This window comes from Cricetulus griseus, chromosome 3 (genome assembly GCF_003668045.3).
Source record: "Cricetulus griseus strain 17A/GY chromosome 3, alternate assembly CriGri-PICRH-1.0, whole genome shotgun sequence".
Lineage (NCBI taxonomy): Eukaryota > Metazoa > Chordata > Mammalia > Rodentia > Cricetidae > Cricetulus > Cricetulus griseus.
Window position 1 is genome coordinate 241,432,844 of NC_048596.1, and position 19,034 is coordinate 241,451,877.

General features: G+C 38.6%; 1 protein-coding gene across 1 annotated transcript in view; it reads left to right on the forward strand.

Annotated features, from left to right (window-relative positions):
• The window catches only part of Vps41 (VPS41 subunit of HOPS complex), a 149,243-nt gene that overhangs the window by 114,997 nt on the left and 15,212 nt on the right, over window positions 1-19,034 (forward strand). Inside the window, exons 15-23 of the mRNA XM_027409382.1 lie at window positions 800-861; window positions 1,722-1,803; window positions 2,848-2,940; window positions 3,936-4,063; window positions 5,268-5,412; window positions 10,830-10,871; window positions 11,438-11,488; window positions 13,232-13,369; window positions 17,574-17,628. Of these exons, the coding sequence (XP_027265183.1) occupies window positions 800-861; window positions 1,722-1,803; window positions 2,848-2,940; window positions 3,936-4,063; window positions 5,268-5,412; window positions 10,830-10,871; window positions 11,438-11,488; window positions 13,232-13,369; window positions 17,574-17,628 (796 nt within the window). The remainder of the gene's footprint in view (window positions 1-799; window positions 862-1,721; window positions 1,804-2,847; window positions 2,941-3,935; window positions 4,064-5,267; window positions 5,413-10,829; window positions 10,872-11,437; window positions 11,489-13,231; window positions 13,370-17,573; window positions 17,629-19,034) is intronic.

Here is a 19,034-nt window from a genome sequence, read left to right on the forward strand (position 1 = left end):
TATATGGGCACCAGCTCCACTTCTCCGTGTTCAATGAGTTATGTAGGTGTTGGCTTCATCCAGTTTGTGGAGAGCAGCTTATAGCTTTGGCATCACTCTGGGTTATTTGGAGTTCCCATAAGACCCTTTTGGCCACCAACTTAATTAAATGTAACCCATTCCTGGTATTAGAAACTTCATTTGATAATGATGTTCAGTTAGGGCTCTGCCTCCCCTATTATTTGAAATTTTGTATCATATATATATATATATATATATATATATATATATATATATATATATATATGGAAGCTTCTACTGTATTAGGTTTCCATACTGCCACTCACATGGCCGTTGATTTTAGCTGTGTGTTTCCATATCCCCTTTAGTATCACAACCTGCCACTTCATTTACTTCATTTTCCTTACATGTCTTAGACTTCTGTGTAAGAGGTCACATTTAGCAGAAGACAATGGAAACAAACCTTTATATCCAGTGACAACATTAGGCTATTTCTAGTATCAATGACTTCCTTTGTAGAGCATATCTGAGGGGGATAGGTTAGATTTTCACATGAAAACAAGGTTCAAATTTTAAAACTTTGATTATTAAAACTTACATAAAACAAAAATAAGTACATTAAATATAAATGTGCTAAAGTGTAATATCACCCACAGACATGTAATATCACCCACAGACATATGACACAGACAGACTTGGGCCCTCAGTTCTCACAGGACCCTGACTGCTCAGAAACTGACACACAACTCTTCAGTTGTTTTAGTTGCATTACTAATATACTTCATTTGCCTTTCTGTAGGATATTGGGTTGGCATATATAAACCACCTGGTGGCAAGAGGAGAATATGACATGGCTGCACGGTAATAATGACATCCTCACAGTTATTTATGGCTGATGGTAACAATAAATATAAGTGATTCTTTCTAATTAAAAAGGTCTGGTGTAAGACATGAGCCTTCTGCACAGAATTAAAGGACTGTCCAGATTAGCAGGAGTGCAGTGTCAGCCCATACAACATAACTCCAGTCCTTCTTTTCACAGCACAGCACACATTGGGCAGGCAGACTGCTTATTGGCCTGCATGAGTTAGAATGTCTTCTCCATCACTGTGTAGAGAGTAAGCAGAGTTGCCCACAGCTTTCACTTTGTGTGCCCTCTAGGTTTTAGGGCCAGTTGTGTCACACATGCATTCGGAAGACATCTAGCCGAAGGACAATGGCTCTTCACAAAAGTGTGACAGCTAAATGGAAATGATAAAGCTTGTGAGATCACCTTCAGACCTGCCCTTATTGCCCTGAGATTGAAATTCAGCCCTGTAAATTATGTGGTAGGCTGGGAATCTGATTTTCTGAAGTCTGCCTTTTCACCTCCTTGTTTAAATCTGACCAGGAAGGTGTTGGCATTTGGGATATAGTGAGTTTTCCTATAGAAAGTCCAAGCCAGCAGTGCTTTCTGGATAAATAGCAAAGTTGGGAAATTCCTAGTCTTCTGAAAGAGACCTACTCGTTCTTTAGTATTTTGTATAGTTTCATGATTTCTGTTAACTCCATATACAGTCAGATGAGTAACGGTGACACCTTCATGTTTGTTGACGATAAAGATGGAGCCACGTCAAAGCTCTGGGGACAGGTTTACCTAAACGACTGGGGAAATGTCCACTTACATTATCTCATTATTTTTATTTACATTTTATTTCTTCCTTGGATGTTCTTGCTGCCAGAAAATGCCAGAAAATTCTTGGGAAAAATGCAGCCCTCTGGGAATATGAAGTTTACAAATTTAAAGAAATTGGACAGCTTAAAGTAAGCTATTTTATCTTAACCCTTAATTAAAATAAGAATAAAATTGAGACAAAGCAGTTCTTAGTTAGGAAGTATGTATTTTCTTGAAAGAAGAATTAACTGTTATATTTGTTTGTATCAAATGGATACATATCTGCCATGTTACCTGTGTGGTTCATGTGCTGTGTATAGGCTTGTTCATCTTTCTGTTAGTGACTTGGGAATAGTTGTAATTTCGTATAATAGATTTTACAGTGTAACACTTTTTAAATTTACTCAAGAATTCATTCATTCTTCATTTTTTTTTCTTTTGTGGTGTTCATCTGGAACCAGGGGCTTCAAAAATGGTAGACAAGTGCTGTTGCATTTAGCTCACTCTGGGTGCTTGAGTAATCTGTCACGTGTAGGAAGTCAGATGAAAACATTTGACTGTAGCTCTGATGAGAAATTTTACCACTTTATTTTAATATTTTCAGCGGGGGCACAACATATATACCAGTCATTTTTATATTCCTTTAAAGGGTTTTTTTTAAAGCTTTCATCATCTGTGAGCTTTTTGAATACTCTAATGAAATTAAGAATATACTGTTAAAATTTACATTATTGTTTAAAGTTGCCTTATAAATAAATGGGCTTTGTTATAGCATTTTCATACATTTGTGGCAAGGTTGCTTCATAAGATGATTGAATTTTTAAAGGATTAATTGATACATTACATCCAATATAAGGAAAGTTAAAAAGAAATATAAAATAACTATTAGATTTTCATTAATTAATCAAGAAGAAAAGAATAAAGGTTAATGAGATCACTTTTGTACTTTTGTTGCACACACATACACATAAAGACACACACATACACATAACACACACACAAACACATACACTCTCTTTAAAATACTTTGTAGCTTTCTATTAGGTAATAGAATTTATTTGAATCTTTTCTGGATGTTCCATTATGCCTGATCCCTTAAATTTTTAAGGTTAAAACTATACTTTATGTAGTCTACACATTCGGGATGCAGCTGTCATACCACTACTGAAAGGACTCTGTCCCTTCCTCCCTAGGCAATCAGTCCTTATTTACCAAGAGGGGACCCAGTCCTGAAACCACTCATCTATGAAATGATCTTACACGAATTTTTGGAAAGTGATTATGAGGTAAGGAATTCTCACATGATCATGGTTTGTTCTCCATGTGTTACAAAGTCTAGAAATTTGACTTTTTCATCCTTTCACATTGATGTCACATGGATTTGATGCAAAAGTAATTTAAATTATGTCATCAAAATTACTCTACCAATTCATGTCATATCTGACTGTGGCTGAAGGAAATCAACCTGACTTTCTCCTGCATTATTGTTATATCTGCCTCATGAATACCACTAAAGAAGTTAGAAATAATTTTATTGTTATTAAACTACATAAATGATTTAAATATTATTTTCCATTTTTCTCATCTTAATGTTTCATTTTAAATGATCACGTAATGAATCAAGTAGCAATGTTCCACAGGAACTGTTTGCCAAAATTATGTCCATGAAAAATTCTGGGCTGCCAACAGAACACTAAAGATCAGGTTGCAAAACACAAAAACAAATGAAAAGAACCCTAAGTCCAGTAGTGTACACTTGTAATTCCAGCTACTCAAAAGGCTGAATCAGGAGATTGTGAATTTGAGTCAAACTCGGCAATATAATGAGACCCATCGCCTCCTGTCCTTGGGTGGCGAACCACTTATCTGGAGTGCCCAGCGTCTCAATTTTCTTTTCTTCCTTTTTGCTCTTCAGGAAGCTTTCTGAACCGTGGTGTGTTGGGCATTTGTGGAAACTTCATTGTGTAGGCATGATGGCTAATAGAGAGATGGGGAAAGCCAGAGGCCTGTCTGGTGTGGTTGCTTGGCATTCCTTCCTCACAGGCAGGGTTTGGACCCCTCTTAAGGTGTTCTTAGTGGGCTTATGACCCACTAAGTTTCTGTGTCCTGCATTGGGGAGGGAGTAAAGAGCAAGAGACAGTGAATTAAAACCCAAATGCAATCACACCATCACACTATGCAGTGTTTTTTTTTTTTTTTTTTTTTTTTTTTTTTTTTTTTTTTTTTTTTTTTTTTTTTTTTTTTCGTTTGTTTTATTTTCCTGCTCTTCTTCTTTGGTTAGGGCTTTGCCACATTGATCAGAGAGTGGCCTGGAGATCTGTATAACAATTCAGTGATCGTTCAAGCAGTTCGAGACCACCTGAAGAAGGACAGTCAGAACAAGACTTTATTGAAAACACTGGCCGAACTGTGAGTATGTTTTAGTGCTTGTAAATCTCAGAGTGGTGAGGATGCCTTTCCATTCTCCTTATCACTCTTCACTGGAAACCGCTTTCTAAGTCTCAGGTGAGTAACTAGAAGATGAATGTGTAGAGCCGCATTATCCTGTGATTTTCCAGAGGAGTGGGGTGGTGTGGGTCCTGGTGAGGAGATAGAAGGGTACCAGGCTCCCTCAGGCTCTCCCCTTGAGCCAGGCTCTGGATTCTGTTATTCTTAAGTTTGCAAGCCTGTTGCTTTTTCTGCTTCAGAATCTTTATCTGTACAGTTACAGGTCACACTTTGATATAGGGATAATTTCAAACTTTCTCAGCAAGAGATGTTTGATGAGTGTTTTCCCTTTATTGGGTACTTCCATCTGGCTTTCTGCCATGTATGAGATACAGAGATAAGTTAGAGTGTCAAAGAGCCTCAGTGTAGAGCACTAGTTGGTATACCATAGACCAGTTCAAGAAGGAAGGCCTGCTGTACCCCTTCCTCAGCACTCACAAACCTCGGATTTCTCTCACTTTTCATTTTTGTTGAAGTCTGACAAAAGAACCCATGACATCAGAACCACATTAGACTTGGCACATAGGAAGTCTTGATTGTGACATTCTAAATTAGAGCACTCATTGTTTTCTATCACAAGCTTTTTTTCTGGATGCCCCTGGTCTTTGTAGCACAGTTAATAGTGAACAGCAGGATGATTTCTGTCCAACTGGCTTTCCTCAACCAAATGAGGGACTTAGTGTGAGAGCATGTTTCAAAGGAAAAATACATTTCAGCTTTATTCAAGCCTCCTCCAGATGAGCTGGAATATAACTCATTTGTCAGCTGAACACTGCTTACAAGAATTCAGATTGGTTCTTCTATTACATAAGAAGAGTATCACCTTCATTTTGGACCATAAGTTGAATAACTGGAGTATAGATTTCTATAAAACCTTTAAGGCTGAGACCACAAGAAGGAACATTAATTACTTGAATATTATGCATTTTTTTCAAATTTGGTGAGATAAAAGCCAGGATTCTATAAAAGAGTACATAGGAACCATATGTTTTTAAATCTCAGTGAATACTTTGCCTAGTAAAGTTAATTCTTCTATTTGAACAACTAATTTAGTCTCTAATATTATGAAACATAATCTGTGCATTTTAATTGTAACTGCTAATGAATATTAATTTTTTATTTCCAGGTACACCTATGACAAAAATTATGGCAATGCTTTGGAAATATACTTAACATTAAGACATAAAGATGTTTTCCAACTGATACACAAGCATAATCTTTTCAGCTCCATCAAGGATAAGATAGTTTTATTAATGGATTTCGATTCAGAGGTAATATGTTTCTTATTTCTACATATTGACTATTAACTATTCAAAGGGCTAATCAGGGGCTACCTGTCCAAGTGAATCACGTACTTGATCATATGCTGCTGGCCATGCTTAGAACCCTCTGACTTTCAGCAGTTGGCATTCTGGAAGCCTTTTTTTGCATAGTTATTCTGAGTAAGCCATTGTAGCTTAATGACAGGCACTTTTTTTGTGGTGGTGGCAGGACTGGGGTCAAACCCAAGGCCTTGTACATAGTAAGCACCGGTTCTTCCACTGAGCTGTATCCAAAACACTGATGTAGTGCTTGACAAGAGGCATTTGTGCTATTTTGTTTTAACAATTCACATAATTCATAAGAGAAGTTAAGGAAGGAAGAAAGAAGGGAGGGAGGGATGAATGGATGAAGGGAAGGAAGGTCTTAGTCTGTGTCTCAGTGTGAAAATTTAAATGAATTTCTGTTTAGACCCTGTCCTAGTTTGATTTTTATTTTTGATGATAAAGACTATAGCCAAAAGCAAAAGGTTGACATGTTTTATATATCCTCTGTCATACTCCATTGAAGGAAGCCAAGGCAGGAGCTCAAGGGATAAATCTGGAGTCAGGAGTTGAAGCAGAAGCTATGGAGGAATGCTGCTTACTGCCATACTCCTCCTGGCTTTCTCAGCCTACTTCTTATACACCTCCACAGCTCCCAAGAGCGTTCACAAAGTGAAACAGTCAGTCTCTCTATTTCTCTCTCCCCTCTCTTTTTCCCTCTCCCCCTCCATCTCTCCTCCCTCCCCCATCTCTCACCTCTCCCTTTCCTTGCTACTCTCCTTCTGTCTTCCTGTCCCTCTTCCTGTCCCTCTCTCCTTGTCTCTCCCTCTCCCCTCCCCATTTGTAAAAAGAACTAATTAAAAGTAGTAATGATTGGAAATACTGATGCTCATAAAAACTGAGGCTCTTATTTGGGAAATAAATTATAAAGTGCTCTCTACAAGCTCCGGAAGGATGAACACATTTCCACATGGTACACTACACTTAGGGATATGCTGTGCAGTATTACTCTTCACAACAGCTTATTCTGAGGGATGTTCAGCCTCTTTTCATACTGTAAGTCTAGTCATTTAGGACCATGGAGAATCATGTAGCTCCCTGGCAGTTCATGCAGGGGCTCTGATTATAAAAAGCATGTGATTAAAGAAGGGAAAGAGATGGCAGCCCATGGATAGGCAAACTGTCCTGTATTTCCAATAGAATGATGAGAAGTATGGAAAGGCAGCAGGGCATCACAGTGGTGGCAGAGTGTAAAAGACAAGATAAACACACAAGTGTCAGGTGGTGGGTAATAAGAAAACCTGCAGTCTCTATCCTAGAGTACGGAACAAAACAGCAAGGTAGGGGGTGAGTTCTTCCTCCCCATACTCCACATCTGCAAGCTACAGAGAGAAAGAAGTCTCCAGAAGCAAAGAGAGGAAAACAAAATCATAGAAGACCTATAAGCTACATGGAGAAGGCACTAGGAAAAAAAAAAAAACAAATGATAGCCATTAATACAGACCTTCCAGTAGTGACTTGGTATTAATGGGCATAACTCTCCAGTCAGAGACAGCCTAGGGCTGGTGAAATGGCTCAACAGGTAGACACTTGCCACCAAACCTGACTTGCTGACTTGACAACTTGAGTCTGATACTTGGGACCCACATGGTGGAAGGAGAAGACCAATTCCTGAAATGTATCCTCTGACCTACACACACACATCCACATGCATGAACACACACCCTTGAAAACAAAGCTAAGTAACAAAAAATATTTTTTAAGACATGAACTAGAATGTTGGATTAAAACAGTACCCATCTACTTGTCTGCAAAAATATATACCTTAGGTGTAAAGACAAATAGAGCCTTAGGATAAAAAGAGAGAAAAAGGTATTCTAAACAAATAGAACTTAGAAAATAGGTAGGTGGTGCTATTCTAATGTCTAACAAAATAAACTTTGAACAAAACTTAGAAAAAATAAAGTCACTTCCTATTCAGGGAAGTCTATCAGGAGAATCTAACAGTTTTGAACATCTTGCACTGAACATTGTTTCATGAAACAGCACTGGATGCAAAGGCACCGTTTGCCAGGCACAATGATAGTGGGTGACTTCTGGGTCTCCCTCTTAGCAGTAAACAGGTCATCCTGACAAAATATTTAAAAAGAAGCAGAGGTAAGAGGTAAGTGACATAGAACAAAGGGACTTCTCCAAAATCTATAGAATTTCCACTTGTTTACTATAGAATATACATTCTCAGCAATCATGGAACTTTTTAAGCAAACCACACTTTATAGCATAAAGCAAGTCTTAACAGATACAAGGAAATTGAAACAATTTATTCTGTCTGATCACAGTGGAATAAAACTAGACATCAATAAAATACAGAGATTCCACAAGCTTGTGAAGATTAAATAACACATTATTGAATAATAACTAGAGTACCACAGAAATCAGGAGGGAAAATGAATGCCCTAGAATCAAATGAAAATGAAAACATAGCTTATCAGAACATGGGGAATACAATGAAAGTAGTTCTAAGAGGGAAATTTATATGAATAGGTGCTTACATTAAAGACACTAGATATCTCAAATAAATAATTTAATGATTCATTCCAGGGTCCTAGAAAAATGAGTATCAGCCAAACCCCAAATCAGTCAATAGAAAAAATAATAAAGACTACAGGAGAATGCAGTTAGAGACAGCTTAGTGATTAGTTGTATTCCCTGCCCTTGACAGGGCCCAGGTTCATTTCCCAAAACCCACATGGAAGTTCACAACTATCTCTAACTCCATTTCAGGGGATCCAGTGCCCTCTTCTTTTCTCCATGGGCATCATACATATAAGTAGTTGTGCGTGTGTGTGTGTGTCTGTGTGTGTCTGTGTGTGTGTGTGTGTGTGTGTGTGTGTGTGTGTGTGTGTGTGTGTTTTATGCAAAACCTTCATATGCATAAAATTTTAACATCATAGAAGAAATTAATAAAATTGAAATAAAAAAATTAATACAAAGAATTATGAGACAAGATTTTGGTTCTTTAAAAAACAAGCATTGGCAAACTATAGCCAAACTAACAAAAATAATTTCTAGGCATATACCTACCAAAATTAAACCATATGGATGTGAACAAATTAGACAGAGATGTATCAAAAAACATGAAATGATTGAAGAAATAAAACATCTCCCAACTATAAAAGCCTAGGCTGAGGTGAATTCACTGTTGAATTCTGCCAGAACTTTAATGAAAAACTACGTGTCCCTTAGACTGTTCTATAAAGCAGAAAGTAAAGGAACTCTGCCCACCCCATTTCATCAAGATTCTATTTCATGATACCATAACCAGGTAAAGACACATTTACACACAAGAGACAGTTGCAGGCCAGTTTCCCTGACGTATGTAAATGCCAAAGTTCTCAGTGTAATACTTTCAAATTGAATTCATCACAATAGAAAAATCTTTCACCAGAATCAAGTTGACTTCATTCCTGGAATACAAGAATGGTTCAATAAATGTAACACATTATGTGTTGACAGACTCTTGGAAAGAAATCACAACCTCACTGGAGTAGGTGGAGAAAATTACCCTAGGAAGGCATCTGAAAAAGCTCAGCTTTCACTCATAATAAAACAAAAATAGAAGAAACATAGCTTACCATAATAAAGACTAAGTACAACAGAACGATAACCAACATACCAGAAAGGGAAAAAAATTCCAAAGAAAAGTTGAATATAAGAGAAAGATCTCTAAGTTCTCCAGTTGGTATAGTGCTTGGAGTCTTAGGTGCAATAATAAGACAAGGAAATAGAAGAGATTAGAATAAAGGAAAAGAGAAAAGCATTCTTATTTGCAGGCATGTGCCTTGATGTGAGAGATCCTGAAGATGCCTCCAGAAAACTCTTGATCAACACTTTCAGTAAAATAGCAGGATCCAGAAATCAACATGCAAAACTCAGTAGCCTCCCTATATACCAATAACAAACATTCTGAGAAGTAAACAAGTTTAAAAAAAACACACACACACATCATAATATCCCCACCCCAAGTACCTTAGAATAAATCTAATGAAAAATATGAAAGATCTCTTGTCTTAGTCAATGTTTTATTGCTATGAAGAAATGCCATGACCATGGAAACTCATATAAAAGAAGCATTTAACTGGGGCTTGCTTAAAGTTTTAGAGGTTTAGTCCATGATCCTCGGGGCAGGAAAAATGGCAGCATGCAGTCAAATGTGGTAACTGAGGCATGCATGCATGTGCACATTACATTATTGCATAATTACATTCCCCTTATCCATTTTCTCCTGTGTCTTGAAAGTCTAATTAACATATGCACCTGTGGGAAAGAGATAGCTGAGCTGAAACTAATTGCTATTCAGAGAATTTAAGCTAAAGTTAAGGTATCATAGTTTTCAAGTTAGAAAGGATCTTTGGAATAATCAAACACCCTTATTTATATAACAAAAATATCATTTGGAACAGACATTAGGGTGGTAACAGCAAGACCCGGTTATTTTATTAGATGGGCTGTCATCCTTCTATCTCTTATCATAAATAATTAGTGTTTTATGAATGTGATAGATAATATAGAAAACTGGAATCCCCCAGTTTTATATATTTGGAGATTTCAGACATTTCATTTTTTTTTCCCTGTAGTTAACCTGTTCTTAAAAAGGCTAGCCCTTGCTCACTTCTGTGACTGTGGTATTGCAATATTTACCAGAGCTACTGAGGATCACATGGGAATTTGTAAGCATAGTTGAGACATCAAGGGGCTAGAACGTGTTTTCTATTTTGAATACAGTAGTAACTTTTACATCTGGTAAAAATAGAGCAGTGCAGTGGTTTAACAATATACAAAACACACTGACCTCAGATTGAGACACATTTGAATTTGTATCCCTCATCAAACGGCATTTTCCATAGGACCATTTATGAAGCTGTAGAGTCTTCTCTGTCCTGACACCCAGCTCCCAAACAATCACACAGAGACTTATTAGTTATGAAAGCTCAGCCGTGCCTTAGACTTGTTCTACTAGCTCTTATAACTTAAATTTACCCATTTTATTTATCTATGTGTTGCCACATGACTGGCAACACATGCATGTCATGTGGCATTTACCTGCATGTCTTGCTCCTTCTCCATCTGGCTGGCGATTCCTTTCTTCTTCCCAGCATCCTCTCTGCCTCAAAAATCCTACCTAGCTGTTGGCTGTTCAATTTTTAATTAAACCAGTCACAGTGACACATATTCACAGTATACAAAAAGATTATTTTACAGCATGAAGTTCAGTGCTTCTTAAGTGTAAGAAATAAACCGTTGGCCTGTATAACTGTGGTACTGCATTTTGTTTAGTGTTCTTGTGTGGCAGACAAGTGACTATGGCTGTGCTTGTATTTCAGAAAGCTGTTGACATGCTTTTGGACAATGAAGACAAAATTTCAGTGAGTCTTTTTTATATCTAATAAACCTGTTCTCTGTTGTTAATAACACACCACAGACAAGAGGAAATGGGTTTCTTTGGCTTATAACCTGGCCCAAGATCAAGAGGCTGCATTTGGTGATAGCCTTCTTGCTGGCAGAGTGGCCGGTCAGTGTAGGGTGTTGCACACCAGGAGACAGGATGAGCCTTGTGAGAGGTCGTGTGTACCCTGGAAGAAAGAAGGCAGATGCAAGTGGCCTGGAAGTGGCCACCTCCTCATTCTTTAATAACTATATGCTCTCATGTAACCTAACTGGACTCTTGAGAAAGAGTCCAGTTGAATCCTTTATATGGTAATCAGTCACTTCCAACTAAACCCTTCATCTGAAAGAGTCTCACCACCTTTTAGTGATTACATTAAGAATCAAGCATGGACTCAGGTTTTGGTGGGGAGCAAGGCACATTCAAACCATAGCGTGTATTACTAGATGAGTGTCCACAATACCGTGTCCACAGTAAAGTGTATCGGGTAATTTGTCAATATGACTGTCTCCTCATAACTGCATTTTAATTTTTCTTTTTCCTCAGATTAAAAAAGTTGTCGAAGAATTAGAAGACAGACCAGAATTGCAGCATGTGGTGAGCATTAGTTTCCTTTGCCCTTTTAATTCAACAGAGCCTGTGTATTGGTGGGGGAGTGTCCATGCAGACAACTTTTCTTAGAGAACACTGCTCAGATTGGAGCTTTGACCACAGTGTGCAGAAATTACTAGAATATGACTCACAGATAGGAATGTAATCTGGATATATTGTGGGTTTGTTTATTGCTCATCATTTAATGCAGATACTGTTGCCATAGTTTTCATGACCAGAAAAATCCCAAAATTATCTGCTTACCCAAGCAAGGCTCCATCACAATAGCTATCTTAAAATTTTGCTTATAGAGCAACAATTTCTGTCCTCCTTAAGCTATGAAACAGAGATACTGGCAGCATTGCTCTGTGACAGTATAACCAGGGAAAGGGTGTCAGATACCCCACTAAAACAGTCATCTCTACCCATCTACACTCAGCAATTAAATGTCTGTATTATATGTGACGGAAAAATACCTCTTCAGGGAAAGTACCATGTCCTGGCCCTATCCAGACCCCCACTTCACACTGCTTGTCCATACTCCTTATCAGACTTAGCTCAGCAAATGAGCTCAGTTTGACTGTTCCATGTCCCCTTGCCTCAGAGAACTGTGAACAGCCCAAGGGATGACTCTTGAAGTACTTATGTTGGTCTTGGTGTGGTATACAGCAGCAGCTAACTCAGAGCTTCGGGAAAACTGAGGTTTCACCTGGTTATAAACACTCATAGTCTGAATGTACTTTATGTGTAATTGTGTCTTCCTCCCTCTGGTGGATTGTAGGTTTATGTTTGTATTTAACATTAGCACTGAGTATTCATTTTGGGGCATTACATAATGAACTCAATCTTTTCAATAAGTAGTAAGTGAAAAATATTCCCTTTAGAGTCCAACTGTATGAAACAGTTGTTCTCTTTTTATTACATATTTTTGTTTTCTGAAGCCCTCAATATAGGTACCACTTAATTGCAAAAGGATTATATTAATTCTCTAAAAATGGATATAGGAGTGTGTAAGGATTAATTTAGTTACTGCTGTTTTTTAAAGTCATGTGGCCCTGTGCCTTTTCATGTGAAAGAAGAAAAAATTTTCAAGATTAATTTTAATTTTTTGGGTAGAGTGTTTAGCTTGCATGTATGTAAGTGCACTGTGGGCTTGTTGGTGTGCATGGAGGCCAGAGGAGGAGGCCATATCCTCTGTAACTGGAGCTATAGACAGGTGTAAGCTGCCATGTGGGTGTTAGGAATCCAACCTGGGTTTTTTACAAGAGTAGCAATGTTCTTAAGCATGTAGCCATCTTCCCAGCCCCAAGAATAGAATTGTTGTCATCTAAGATTGCTACCCCCGGCATTTGACTTGGATGGCAAGATGATGACATTAAGATTTACCAACACTAATGCTATGTAATGCTTAGCATACACCAGGCATGGTTCCCAGTGATGCATAAAGTTATTGCTTTGACTCAGTGAAGTTTTCTGCAGGTGAAGACCCCAAGTCACAGAGTGAGTAGGGACTTGTCTAAGCTCACATAGTTGTCAGTGACAGCCAGTAGAGCCAGGAATTTTCTAGAGAGTTTCAGAATCTGCTCCACCAATTGGCATTCTCCTCCCTATTCCTCATCGCCTAGAAATTATTCTTGCTCAAGACCATGTCTCCTAACCTTCATGGAAGGTGTTAACAATTGAAAGTAGCAAAGTTAAGTGGTTATTTTATTCTTATTCTGATATTGTGGTGTATCTTGTTCCTTTTAGTATTTGCACAAGCTCTTCAAGAGGGACCATCATAAAGGACAGTGCTACCACGAGAAACAGATCAGTCTGTATGCTGAATATGACCGGCCAAACCTCCTTCCCTTTCTCCGAGACAGTACCCATTGCCCGCTTGAAAAGGTAAGCCACCGACCCACTGTATGGACACGTCAGAAGTAGTTGCCACTTTCATAAGCCATTTGTTCATCTTCTCTCGATGTATGCATTCATCCCTATTCAAGGGAAGGCTGCTGCTGAGTCTAGTGTGTTCTACTGGCCCATTGTGGTGAGACATATCCTTTGGGTTAGACTTTGGGGCAGAGCACCGGCATTCTGTGACAGGGATTAATTGGAATAAATATGAAATCGATGGCAACAAATACCAAGCTGAGGTGATATAAAGAGTCTGTCTGTTTCTTAGAGTTAGAGTGATGTCAGTGCAGCTGCTGCAGTCAGGGGCCACGTTTGATAAGCAGAGGGGGAGAGTCCCTCTGTTCTCAGCATTTTCCACTGAGCTTCTGTATTTCTCTGGCTCTGCTAGTCTGTATTCCCCACTTACGTGTAAATTCTTCAGAGGAAGGAAGGACTTTGTCTACTCTTTTGGGGAGAGGGATGAAGGCACTAGTTTGCATTTTTTAACTCTTTAAATGGCCTTTTCACTGTGGGCACTGAAACATCTAAATCAGATATTATTTCTTTAGCAAGATCCATGGTAGGAAATCCATTTGCACAAAAGTGCTACCCTGCCTCATCTTGAAACAAAGCTAACTTTGACACATACTCATGACTTATAGATTCATTGAAGATCTCATTCTTTTCTTCCTTAGAAATGAGAATTCTATATATACTGAATTACCTCTGAAATTATTATTTATGTTTACCATAAACAGAGAAAGCCACCATGAATGACAAATTAGATCCCCCAATAGCAGATATCTAAGGCTATGACAGGGGTGTCTATGATATCTGTGACACCCATAGATAACAGGGGTTGAGTGGTGGGATACATCCTCACATGTTTCAGCTCAAAGACATGCAGCACATGGGGCCTTTTTACCCAAAACTAAATTACAAACTTTAAAATCTGAATGCTCCCTCCCCAGAAACCTCTTACTCCAGAGAACTAATTCCTCCATGTCAGGTTACTTACCTGTTCTGAGCTTGGGTAATTGCTGAAAGGAACAATGGTTGTAAGTGGGCAACTAGAAATATTGAAGTATTCAGCTCTGCCTTATTTTGTGTGGTTTGAAATCCCAAACCCTAACTCTGATAGTAGTAGCACATCAGAAGCCCTGTGAGGATCCCAGCTATTCAGTCCTAGATTTCTATGACTTATAATCACATAGTTAATAAACAAAAAATCAATTATAAGGTGGGTTTTTTTTGGAATTGTTCATTGTAAGGGAGCTACATACCTTGTAAAAACTTCTAACAACTACTGCTTTAAAAGAACAGTATGTTCCTTAATCCTCCTGCCCTGCCTTCCTCCATGCGCTGTGCTTTCACTTGCTTGATGTCCTTCATCTCCACAGACATGCCTTTAGATGGATGGAGGCATCTGGTACCTGGCAAGCTGAGACAGGGGTGTGAATGGAGGAGTTGTAAGCTGAGGGCAGACATGGAAGTTAGGCTTCTGAACCTCAGGCCCCTCGTTCTTCACAGTGCTGAGGAATTGTTTTTCAAGTTTAAAATGTTCACTAAAGTAGCAGCAAAGGTATTCCTTAGCATTGTAAGCATAAAGAAAAATAGAGCTGCAAACCTGTCTTTGGACCATAATTTCCATATGTGATCCTATGATTTGATGCCCTGGTTATAATTTTGTCAGGTTTATAACTGAATATATGATCTCCTAAACAACATTCAAAGGTGGCAGTGTGTGTCATTTGGGTGAACACACTGGGGACACAAAGTGGATAAAATTTCACTACAGGATTTAAAGAAAGGTTATCTAGGCTATATCAGAGTCAAGGCTAGGTAGGTGTCATTGTTTAATTACAGCTGACAATGTTCCTCTTGCTACCCTGAAATTCCCCTTTCACCTCATACTGGATCAAGAAAAAGGAAGTTAGAATGCTACTTTTGCATCTTTTGTTACTTGATTTCTGTCAGTTATCTTACTTTTCACCTTTGCCATAAAACTGCCTCTCTCCCTCTTTCTCTCTCTCTCTCTGAATGTGAGTGTGTGTGTATCTGTCTGTCTGTCCCTCCTTTTCTGTCTATCTCATTGTCCATCTAAAGTCTTTCTTCTAGAGAGAACATAGTGTCCAAACATTTGAGAATCTGAAATAAGTATGATGCCACATTAGTCATTTGTGTCAATAAAAGAATTCTGTGTCCTATACTTTATTTTTATATTTCACTCATTTTCAACTCCTACATTCTAGAGTTTCATCATTGTTAAGAAAAATAATATAAGGCACTGTTAGAATCCACTTATAAATATTTTAATGACATAGGAAATTCACATTTCAAAGACTTGCTATTGTAGAAAGCCATCCTCCAGCCTGGCAGTGGTGGTGCACACCTTTAATCCCAGTACTCGGGAAGCAGAGGCAGGTGGATCTCTGTGAGATTGAGACCAGCCTGGTCTATAAGAGCTAGTTCCAGGACATCCTCCAAAGCCACAGAGAGACCCTGTCTCGAACCTCCCCCAAAAGAAAAGCCATCCTCCAGTACAGCATAACCTGTTGAGATCTTGGCAACTATGATTCCTGGCAGGAGACCTGCACAAGATTGGGGATACATACCCAGTAACAGTATTCAGGTAGTATGCTCAGCAGGCCTGGACCATCCTTGTGGGTACATCAACAAACATACTGACCATTGAGTATCTGAAACATGGCTAACCAGTGTAAATTAAATGGCCACTTAGAGTAAGTGGTTTCTGTAATGTACCATCCAAGTGTGGGTCATTTCTGACTTCAATGGTATGTGTGACTTGAAACACTGTCCTGGCTTCATCCCTATTCTAGACTAAGGATGCTCTTTTCCCTATTTATTTCTTATTTAGATACATTGATCTTAGTGATCAGTCCCCACCCCCATCCTTACCTGGTTTAAATATATAGTCTATAGGAAAATTTAAGTCAAAAATCAAAATATCAAGACCAGCTCCTGCTGTTATTTCCAAAGATAAATCACAGAACACAAAGAGATGATTAACTCAAGCTGTTCTTTCTATGGCTTTGATTCTTGTTTTCAAAATCTCCTGGCTGCCTGGTTGCTTCTAAATACCTACTTTAAATATGCAACCCAGTTAGCTTGTTTCTCCTCATTTGAGAAAATGCTCATTACAGTTCTACAGTGAGGCCAGCATTGTGCTAAGCATAGGGCTTAACAAACACATGGTCCCTGCAGAGGGAAACTGAATGATTACTATGGTGAGTAGTTAGTTATTCTAGTGATAGAGAATCTTGAAGCCACATGCAGGATGAAAATGGAGGGACATCTAGAATCTGGTCCAGTGTGAAGTGTGGCAGTACTTGTCTCCAGTCCTTTCTAGAGTAGGGAGTAAGGAATGAGGAGAAAGTTTCAGAAAGGGGGCACTGCAGAGGTAGTCAGGGCGGGTAAAGCCACACTAAGATGGCTGGATAGAGTTGGGGGTCACCAAGCAGGTACTGCAGGAGGATGATCTGTGAGATGTGGTTTCCCTGGTGTATTGTACCTGATTGAGATGCCACCTCTCCTCAGAGAGAGGTCACAGGAGAATGACACGAACTTAGTGTCTTTACTCCATGCATATGGTCCTCTCTCAGCAAAGTGCAATCATGGAAAGGCATGTGGTCATTTCTTTGTCATCCTTCTTGTGCCCAAGAGCCTGGGTGGATGTGCTGTCTCTTCTGCTTCTTTGTTTCTTGGCTCCTTCTCTGTCTCCTCGAGTGTGGTCATTCCATGTTACTATTATCCTCACCTTTGATCCCTTGGCTCAACCTGATCCTTCAGCATCCAGCAGGGAGAGCATACTAAATATATGTTATTTGATTTAGAGTGATTGTGTGATTCATCAGTACACAGTGCATCCTTACACTATGAGAAGAGACAGTTTGTACAAATGACAATAGATGAGGTTGGAAGCAATGGTATAAAATGAGAGAATGCTTAATAGAAAAACACATTCCAACACTGCTGCTTCTGCTGATAGAGCACTATATTGCTTCGTGTGATCTCAGTTCACCTGTGTTAATCCAGTAACTCTGAAAGGTGAATGGAAACAAATAACCACAGATATGTGTTTTGTTTTGTTCTATTTTTTTTAAGGAAACAATGAAAAATTTTAAATGGCTCTCTTAATATTGTCTTCCTGTTTGGTAGTCTATAGTAACTTTTCTCACTGCTTTAATTAAAGGCTCTTGAGATCTGTCAACAAAGAAACTTTGTAGAAGAGACAGTTTACCTTCTGAGTAAGTAGCATTTGTTCATTTTACTCCCATAAACATAGATATGGGGTGAAGATTTGTCATAAAGCATATAAGAAGGAACACTGATTTGAGAACAAAGTGACAGACATTCAGGCCTAGTTTGTATAAAAATGTAATACATGGGAAAGGAGATTCCAGAGCGGAGTTATTGGAGTCATGTTTCTAAAAGAACACATAGCAAATATGTAATGAAAAAGGGACAAAGCAAACAAAAATGTATCAGATTTCACAACACAGATTAGAATTGTAGATGGGCTAACAGATTTGGCTTTGGGTTTTTTTTTCTCCCTTTTAGTTTATAATTGGCTTATATCACCACTCTGATATGAAACAACTCCTATTTTCAAAATTCACATCCTTAATAATTAAAACATGGGACTTTGGAGCAAGAGCAAAGCTTTAGTGCTCCTACCTCCAGACATGGCAGAGTTTGTGTGTGATGTGTACCAGGAAACTAGGCTTCTCCATCTTCCAGAATGCATGAGAACCATGCAGCTGTGCAGGTGCTGGTGACATACAGCATAGACTAAATGTGAGGATATGCTCGGCATCATGTCTGTACCCACATACCATGTTTCTCACACCACAGCTTTCTTCCACACACCACTCACTGCCATTGGCTCCTTTGGCCTTTGCTGAAAAGTAACCCAAGTCTCCTAATCTTATGTATGGGGTAGCAAATTCATGATGTTCAGCATCAGCCCTAGAACTGTCCAATCATAGGATCTGCTCTACTTAGGAGAAATATTTGAGGCTGTATTTTCTACTTGAGCATGGTTTGGGGCTTCTCATCACAACTTCAAGTAGCTTATCCACTGACTTCTTCCAACTGTGATCCTCCAAGAAGTATCTGTTTGAGTTGTCTTTATCATAATGTCTTAGGAGCAGTAGATGACTTAATTCATGACCATTTACTGGACCCTGCATTGAACAAGAGACAGGGTAAATATAATAAACCTCCTCCAGACAGTTGGCCCTCTACTACATAAGGCCTTGTACATGAACTCTAATAACAGCTTGTGAAAATTAGGAGGTGCCAAGGGTTTAATGAGCAGAAGAGGCAGAATGATTTCCAAGTGTTTTAAAGTTTTAACTGTATCAGCATTTGAATTTAAAGGAAATTGCAGGACTGTGAGAAGGAAGGCAGAATGCAAAAGACCCAGCTCAAAATCCAACTATACAAGTCAGTGGTTACATGATCTTGCCAAGTTACAAATAGTGTATTTCCTCTTCTATTGAAAATAAAAGTAATAAGTAATATTAAGGCCTGGCATGGTGGCACATGCCTTTAACCCTAGCACTCAAGAGGAAGAGGCAAGCAGATCTCTGTGGGTTCAAAGCCAACCTGGTCTACATAATTAATTTCAAATTAGCTAGAGCTACATAGT